A 9,955-nucleotide genomic window follows, 5' to 3' on the forward strand; every position below is an offset into this window, starting at 1 on the left:
GTGTGTGTGTGTGTGTGTGTGTGTGTGTGTGTGTGTGTGTGCGTGTGTGTGTCTGTGTGTGTCTGTGTGTCTGTGTGTGTGGAAAACTAAGATAAATACACATTTTAAACTTGTGAAAGGCCTTGCATATATTTACTGCCCCGGTTAAAAATTGCATTTGTAATGTGCGAAGTTGCTGGTTGATTTCTCTTTCGAAAAGTCCTAGCTTATCCAGATTTTCACGCAGTCATTTACTCACAAAATCAAATGCATCAATCAGTATTTATATAAATGTGAATTCATAACCTGGATGTAGAAACTGGAGTTTCGAATTAGTTGACTGTAATTATCCTAGATATTCGCATCAGCTAGGCAGCTGACCTCTGTGCGGGTACATACTTTTCTTGTCTGTCCCAGTATCCGGTCTGTTATGTTTACAAAAGTTTTGATGAGAATGTTCCACCAACTTTCTTTGCGTTGATGTTTGCTTATCTTATCAAGGACAGGGATATTCTCTGTATTAATTCCAGGGCAGTCCTTTTTCGAATGGTACTCTTTTACTCTTTTACTTGTTTCAGTAATTTGACTGTGGTCATGCTGGAGCACGGCCTTTAGTCGAGTAAATCGACCCCAAGGACTTATTTTTTGTAAGACTAGTACTTATTCTATCAGTCTCTTTTGCTGAACCGCTAAGTTACGGGGACGTAAACACACCACTATCGGTTGTCAAGTGATAGTGGTGGGACAAACACAGACACACAAGCCTATGTATACATACATATATATATATATATATATACGATGGGCTTCTTTCAGTTTCCATCTACCAAATCCACTCACAAGGCTTAGGTCGGCCCGAGGCTATAGTAGAAGACACTTGCCCATAGTGCCACGTAGTGGGAATGAACCCGGAACCATGTGGTTGGTAAGCAAGCTACTTACCACATAGCCACTCCTGCCTTGAAGATATTTTTCGATAGCTTCTGATCACAAGTGCGATGTCTTCTACAGAAACAATGCATAATCTACATTTTCGGTTGCATCTTGGAACCCCAAAGACTTCATTGTCTCTTTTGTTTACTAGCTATTTCGTAGCAATCTCCTGTTCTTGGATTACAAATACATAACCTTCGAAGTCTGACGTGATGTAACGTTTACGAGTCCAGTAGAGGCTGTACTTCATGACAGCTTTTTATAAATTGAATGTTATATGTCTTTTGCATAATGCAGCGTGAATCAGAGAGATGAAATATATTGGAAAACCTGGTTCTGAAGGAAAATATGTTTAGAATATAAACACAGCCTTTCTAAATGTTTTCATTTGAGAAAAAGCAGGGTGTAATAATAATTTGTTCGCTATTGCTAAAAAAAGACGTACTAGGTTTCCTCAGTCAATATCATAGAATGCACAACTTTTATATACAAAGTAGTCATAATATATGTGCGTGTGTGTATGCATGTATGTATGTATGTATGGTTGAATGGATATGTATACATATATGTGTGTATGTGTGTGTATGTATATATATATATATATATATATATATATATATATATATACATGTATATATATATATATATACATTTAGTGTATTTATATGCATGTATAAGCTATGAGAAACACTTACAAGTTGTATAATAAGATGTCGGGTAGCCAGATTCTGTCAGATGGAACGCGGATGTTTGAAATATTGCCATGTTCTTCTGGATCCCATTTCAAAAGATGGTCCGTCCAAACCTGCCAAATTAAAAATTATCCATTAAAAACAAGTTCACTGCCAAAATATGCTTTAGTTTTTAAAATTTATTACTTTTTCTTTTTTTCTTTTATCAACTCTAAAAATATATATATATTAAGGATAATATCTATTTTCATAAACTAATATTAGAAAATGTTACGGCTATGCAATGTTCACGAGAAGCTTATGTGAAAATATTTGCGTCAAAACACTGTTTTTCAACATAATTGACAATACATATCGATCTATATTGCTAGCAATATTTGAAAACTTACGAAGATATGTGCAAATATATAGTTTTTTGTAAAGGTTTGTCATAGTCAAAATGGCGCTTCATTACGCATTAGCAATTATATATAGGCTAACTAAGAATACTGGAATAGCATATCCTTGCACAATATCAGGTATCATTTTTTAATGACGTTATCTACACACTTATGATCGAAGTCTCTATGGATCTATGCTCAAAAGGTATAAATTCATATATTAGATTTTATTTGTACAATAGCTGATGCAGCCACGATTCGTTCCACTGCTATAATTTACTTAACGCCTGATGGTATTTACTACAAAACCGAGTATAAAAGGTAAATATGGATTTCACAAAGACAATAATTTGTTTCATAAATGTGCAAGGTTCCACTGACTCTACAACATTTGAATAATTTATTGATTAGTGTACCTTATCACATCATTTTGTAAAGCTTCTAAATAGATGGTTCTCTAATATTTTAGAACACTATTGATATAAGATGTTCAAAACAGCAGAAACCTGTCCGGAGCTGTTTTCTGTACTTGCCGGGAAAATAATATATTAATATATTTTTCTCATCATATATATTACTTTTTGTTTAGCCTTTTTAATGCTCCATAATTTAATTTGATGGCATCCATTTACTTATTGAAATTATATACAAACGTTTTACTAAGATGGAAGCCAGCCTTCCATTTGTTTTACACTTAGAAATTATATTGTGTTGTTGAATAATTACATTTGCTGATGATGATTATATAATTCCATTGAGAACCAAACTCAATAAACATGTAATAAGTTATGGTCTATTTAAGTTAGAAATCGAACTGAAGTTACTTTTTCTTAAATTCTATACTTGAAGTGTAATGGGAAAGAAGAAACTAGCAAAATTAGATGATAATAATTGAATCATTATTTAATATAGTCTTCAAATTGCAAATCACATTCATTTAGGAACAAAATATAGAGAAATTTTCTTATATTACGTACATAGTTATACCAGATATTTGTCACTAGTACTTGATTTTTTTCATCTACATCGACAATCTGAATGAGGCTGAGGTCAAAGTTGACGGTGACGGTCTCCGATGTGTTGAGCACGGGCCTGCCTATCTTTCCTAGTCGGGCATACCGATCTAGCAGGCGCTTCACCAGGAGCTTCTCCTCAGAGACAGGCAGGTTATGATTGAAAGCGGCTGACACTGAAATGAAAGAAAATGTGACAAGAAAATGAGACCAGTCAGATACACAATATATCAGCAAAATATTATATTATTGTCCGTTATTATCAAAACAATCTTCTTTCAGAATGAGTATTTCAAAGATGAGTTTTAGAATGTGTGTTAATGACTCATTGAATTTTCGAGAAGTGTAAACGTATACATTAATATGTCATGTGATAGCATAACTATTAATATGACTTGTCTGTAAATAGGGCTATTTTCAGCTTGCGCCTCGTCATTATACTAATGCATATTATATGCACCCGGTAGTCAAAATTAATATCGACTGGATCTAAGTGTTTGTTCCAGTACTGAAACGTTTCTTATTAATTTTGGCACCCTTGTTGGGAATCTTTTTTTCTATAGTAAAAAAATGCGTAAACCCCACTGTTTCCATGTGTACTTGTAAAGCTGCTTTACCGTTGCCCTTCTTGCAATTAAAGGAATCTTGGTCATTATCATTGTTGTCTTTTATGCTGTCATCCCGTTATTTTCATCTCCAAAATAAGAATTACTAACATGGAAACGTTCCATTTTTTATGACCCATTAATTCTTTCTATTTTTTGCCTCTTTGGAGTAAAAAAACACTATTCTAAAACATCTTTTTCTCGGTTTGTCGTAATATTTGTCATAATTTTATCAATATTTTGACATAGCAGGAATGATATGCCCACCAAATGAAATACCGAAATATTTCTGCAAACGTTAAATAAGGCGGAAAATAACATAGATGTAGATACTTCACATGAAAAAGAACGTGAACTTTTCAATACTGAAGGTTACTTTAATACCGTACTCGACAGAGTAACAACGAAAGCAGAATCTCTCACATATAAACATGACAACATTAGTGAAAACGTCTTGTGGATATTGGTTCAAATAGTGAGCTCTGTAAATGGGCAGGGGTCATGTTTAGTAGGAGCTCGAGGAATTTACTTCGGAGCGAGAAAGAAGAAATTTAAAGTATCTTTGCTTCACTTAAAGCGAATCAGGATTCAGTCAATCCTTCAAAGGGGCAGTTAAAGAATGCCCTGGGAACGCAATATTAGCTGGAATTAAGTAAAGAACTACCGGAAAGAAAGATAATAAAAGACAAACTTATATAGAAAGAAGGAGGAACCTAAATATAAGCTGGATCAAATGCCAATAAAGATGAGATGGAGGCCTAGTATATTTCTTAGATGATGTAATTACCAAATTCCTAATACGGTTGGTATATGGTAAGTACATCAAGAATACCAATATATCACAGCGCGCCGGAGAAAATGCATGCAGAAGGTGTATGACATTTCTTATGCAGAGAATGTTGAAAGATACCGTCGGAATCGCCAGACTCCATTACTAGCGGGAGATGGTGAGCAGGGAGGTAGATATTTAACCAAACCTAACCAGTGGCGTTTTATTTGTCTAATTATGAAACTATAGCTTATGAAAAATTAATAAAAATAACACTTTTGCCTGCTGAACGTAATTAATATTTTACATATTTCGTTAAATGGATCTTTTTCTAAGACATCATAAGAAATGGAGTTAACAGTGGATAACCGTTTGCTTTCTAAATATATGTACATACCAACAATGAAACAAAGAACATGAGGACAAAGAGGCATGTTTAAACAATGTCCAATGCTTATACAGTATACAGATATTTAATATATCAATATGTACATTCTAAATAATAAACAGTTGATAAGAAAATGAAAAAGTTAGTTTCTGGTCAAGTTGACATACCAAGAAACGTGGTTACACTGGGTGTTGTATGACGAAAATCGAATGGAGTGAAATGTATTATTTATTCCTTAATCTTGTAAACAGTTGAGATACATGCTGTTGATACCGATGACCTTAGTTTTATAATGATACTAAAAGCATTATAATGACTGTAAAATTTAATATTAACATTGAACTTAATATTGTTAATATTATAAATAGTTGTCGCACCACAAACCCTGGAGCCACCTGGTGTCATATTTCATTAACATCAAGATAACTTGCAAGTAGAATTCTGTCACATCCCGTAGAGATTGCACAGTGAATTTACAATATAAGCATAATCAACGGCTTAGAAATTCCGTCGTTACTGTCAGGAGAGCAATGCAGCTCTTGCAAAGCATATTTTAAATTCAGAGAAACGGGGAAATCTAGCAGCATTGGGTGGGAAGTGTTCTTAGATAAGTGCAAGTATTTAGAAACGGTCCAAACTCCATGTTTTTGATAAAGATATCCCAATCCTAAAGAACGGATCCGAAATAATCTCTATCTTCTGGTACATTGAGACATTAAAGATTGCATGATAGCTAAACATTACAACAGTTTATGAGTTACTTCATATCAAAAAGTATATATGCATGTGTGTGTGTGTGTGTGTGTGTGTGTGTGTGTGTGTGTGTGTGTGTGTGTGTGTGTGTGTGTGTGTGTGTGTGTGTGTGTGTGTGTGTGTGTGTGTGTGTGTGTGTGTGTGTGTGTGTGTGTGAATTAAGCAGACTGTTGCAAAGACAAAGTACACATATTAAACGTTTTTCTTCCCGTTTAAAATACAGCAGCATAGAATATACTTTCAGAAATTCTTATTTACCGATTACTATTGTCAATAAAAAGTTAAGGATGCTCATAAAAGATTATTGACACAATTAATGCGTGTATTGAATGAGCAAAGCTAACAATGACACGGAAACATTTCCATATACGCATGCTAGAATATATGTAGATATGAATGAATAGGTCTGTTATGTTGAATCGAAGATTGAACATAGTAAACATTTCATTGCTTAGTCAACATTTATAGAGCAGAGAGAACTTAGCATTTATCTTCTTCCCTACCGGATAATACGTTCACTGAATTCCTTTTCCTCAGATATGTTGCATTAAGTTTCTCGCCATTTAAATTATATAATTTACCATTTATGTTTGATATAATTTGGCTACTAGCGTTTATTTATAACTCTTACATTCATCACGAGTTTTACTTACGTAGATTTTTGTACTTAAATATTACGCTATTTTTGTATGAATTAACTATGTATTCCTCAAACTTGAAAACAAAATAGCCAAAATGAATAAGAAAAAATTTTCCCCGTGTAATTATATATATATATATATATATATATATATATAATACTTTCCAGATGCAACATTGCATAACATAATTAGCTATTCTGAAAATTGTAGAGAGTCCTCTGATTACTTTATTTGGTCTATAGCTCATATATACATATATATAAAAGTTCCTGGTGAAAGGCCTAGTTGGAGGCTCAACCTTCCGAGTCCTTTTACAGAGCTTAGAAAAACTGAAGGGCAGCTGCAATAAGTGTGTGAATCTGAGAGAGGAATATGTGGAATAAAATCATAATTAACTGATCCTTCAATATTTTCTTTTATCCAAAGCCAGGAACTTTTCAGCACCCCCTCGTGTGTGTGTGTGTGTGTGTGTGTGTGTGTGTGTGTATTCAGAGTGTTTCAGACCAGTACGAAATTAACTTTATCTACCAGGTAGGAAACAGTTCCTTTACGTTGCTAAGGACACTTTAATGACACACAGTCTTATTTCCTCAGTTTCAATCTATGGTGTTGTTCCCAGTATAGAAAATTATACAAAGCTTTTAAATCTAAACAGATTACTGAATGCGGCATGTATTTGTTTATGGACTCGCTTAGAGAATATGCACGTATTAGCAGTAATATTTCTTCAGATATTTTTTTAAAATCAACCAACCCACAAAATATTTCTCACCTAATTCTGTTTATAAGGCAATTTTTGTATGCCTTTTTTTTTTTTTCACTTCTCCGATATGCTTCTTTTTTTTTTTTTCTTTACTCAGAGTAAATGTTTCATTTCTGAAGCTCTCTTTTGTAAAATATCACTTCCTGATATTTTACAAAATTGATTTTGGATATTTTGGCTTCATACATTCAATTTAGTTTCTCTGTTACCCTCAGGTTAATTTGTTTTCTATATATGCCACTCAAACAATTTCCTTTTAATTCTTTCATTGTTTCTTTGTAATCATATTCTATACAAATTTTTGAGCTTTTGCGAATTGCATTGCTTCTAGCCTAAGTAATAATTGGGATGCAGCTGTTGAAGACATGTGATAGGAATCTCAAAATAAATTTTATTCCCAGCTGCTAGAGTTTTCTATACATTGTTCTTTCAATTGTCATTTAATGAGCAAACCAATTAACATTACACTATTTCTCATTGAATGCAGAGTATAAACGCAAATGGTGGAGAAGGAAGATGATTTAGTACAGAATATTTCAATAGTAGGAACACATTCCGCTTCTATATAGTAAGGTGAGTGAATGGTAAAAAGAAGAATAGTTCGAGGTATACTGTCTATATATGCAGGCGTTTAGATACAAGAAAAGACATTTTTTGATTCATAAATTTTAGTCACTTCCAATTCATATTTAGTAATAATATTCGGCTGTTGCAGGACTATTTTGTGTATGTATGTGTGTGTGCGTGTACACGCGCGTATTTGGGCAAGTATTTAACATGCGTTACTTAGTTCATTTTAGAATTAGTCTGAGAGATTACAATAACGAAAAGACATAAATTTATACGTATGCCATAAGACAGAATTCCACTAAGAAGCTGGTCGCAATCAATAGTTGGAATTGTCTGTCGGTTGACTAGCCAATAACCATTGAATAACTGAGATGGAGCAAATGAAGTAAGGTCAGTAAGAGGCGTAATAATATTTGGAATGCAGAGAGGCATAAATGTAGCACGAGAGAGAGTGAGAGAGAGAGCGAGAGAAAGAGAGAAATTGGCAGGAAAACAGAGAAAGAGAGATAGTGAAAGACAGTGTAATAGGTATTGCCAGGGACGAAATACAAAGCGAAACCTGCCGCGGCCACTAAATGAAGGCAGAATTTCCATGAAAAAGAGTGGTGGTACAGGAGGAGAGAAATGTAAATAGAAACTGAAAAATAAGTCTCTAACTTTTTTATTATATCCGAGTGGATTGCGAGATACGATAGAGTCGCCGGCAGCTATGTCCCACGAACATTCTACAAATTGTATAAACTCGTACAAAACGTGGTTTCGACAGACCACTTGAGGCACATTACAAGGAGATCAATGGTAACTGTACAGATATAAAACTTAAGGACTAATAATCAAGACATCTAATGGAAGTGATCGAAACGCAAATACAAGTTCTTGTAATAGAGATAAGCAGATAATGGGTATGAGAATGAAAATAGTTTCTATAGCATTGGGATAACTTGTTATAATAAAGCACGTTCACAAAGACATAAAACTTGTAAAAGGGCCTACAAAGTTACACATTTATACACAGTTCCAAAAATAGCCTAAATGGTCGCATTTCACATCCTATGGATAACACTGCAAATCCGACAGTACAATTTCTTCATACCATCCATTTTCTACAATTACTAACCAAGAAAATTAATACAACTCATAACTCACCTTGAAACAATCTAACACAACTACCACTCAGTGAAATAACACAATGAATATTCTTACACAGTCGATAACCGACAATATAACACAAGAAAAGACAGCATAACAAATTCTACAACAAAGCAAACTACGTGATATTCTACGTGAAATGTAATTCTACATTTCCTAGCAATGTGCATCCCGAAGCTTCACATCCTCCAGAAAAACGGAGGTACGCTTTGTGACGCAGTAGATACTAGTATATAACTGTTGATCACATTTTGATTTGTACATACATACTTCTACTACAATTACTACTAAAACAACAACAATAATAATAATAATGGTTTCAAATTTTGGCACAAGACCAGCAGGTTCGGAGGAGGGATGACGTTGATTACATCGATACCAGTGTTCAACTGGTATTTATTTTATCGACCGCGAAAGAATGAAAGGCAATGTAGACCACGAAAGGATGGAAGGTAAAATCGACCTCAACAGAATTTGAACTCAGCAGGTATACACGGACGAAATACCACTCAGCATTTTGCCTGGTGTGCCAACGATTCTGCTAACTCGCCGTCTTAACAACAATAATAATAATAATAATCCTTTTTACTAAAGGTACAAGTTTAGTAATTTCGGTGGAGGGACTAATCTACTACATCAACCTCAGTGGTCAACTGGTACCTTCTTTTTATCAACTATGAAAGGATGAAAGCCAAAGTCGGCCTCGACAGAATTTTAACTCAGAACGTAAAGAGAGACGAAATGCCGTTAAGCATTTTCCTCGGTGTGCTAACGAGTCAGCTACCTCAACGCCTTAGCAATAATGATAAGGGTTTCAGATTTAAGAATAAGGCAAACAATTTTGAAGAGTATTAGGCGATACCATCGACCACAATACTTAACTGGTAGTTTACTTTATCGATTCCGAAAGGATTTCAACTAGGAACGTTAAGGGCCAGAACAAACACTGTAAGCCATTTTCTATGACATTCTAAGCAGTGGTAGTAGATTGAAGCATTAAAATACATGTGATTTGGTACGAGTAAAATCAACATAGGAATTTATTCTCGTTAAAATTCACTTTCTGACTCCCGCCCAACTAATTGACCATTAATATTACTATTTAATATATTCAATTCATGCTGCTAATTATTTATGATATTACTGTTTCATTTTTATCTTTTCTGTATTGAAAGCTTACACCTCATCTCGTTAATTACAAATTCTCTGCTTGGATTTTCTAAAGAAAGGAGAATTTCGCCGTATTTCGTCTCAAGTTCTCTCTTTCTCTCCCTTTCTCTATGTCCCTCTATATATATATATATATATATATATATATAT

General features: G+C 34.0%; 1 protein-coding gene across 6 annotated transcripts in view; it reads right to left on the reverse strand.

Annotated features, from left to right (window-relative positions):
• Positions 1–9,955, reverse strand: part of LOC106873461 (neuronal acetylcholine receptor subunit alpha-3) — a 361,951-nt gene that overhangs the window by 159,352 nt on the left and 192,644 nt on the right. For all 6 annotated transcript variants that reach the window (XM_052968862.1, XM_052968861.1, XM_052968860.1 and 3 more), the window contains 2 exons: positions 2,962–3,173; positions 1,608–1,717 (listed from right to left, as the gene is read on the reverse strand). In XM_052968862.1, coding sequence (XP_052824822.1) covers positions 1,608–1,717; positions 2,962–3,173 — 322 coding nt within the window. The remainder of the gene's footprint in view (positions 1–1,607; positions 1,718–2,961; positions 3,174–9,955) is intronic.

Source organism: Octopus bimaculoides, chromosome 6 (genome assembly GCF_001194135.2).
Source record: "Octopus bimaculoides isolate UCB-OBI-ISO-001 chromosome 6, ASM119413v2, whole genome shotgun sequence".
Taxonomy (NCBI): Eukaryota; Metazoa; Mollusca; class Cephalopoda; order Octopoda; family Octopodidae; genus Octopus; species Octopus bimaculoides.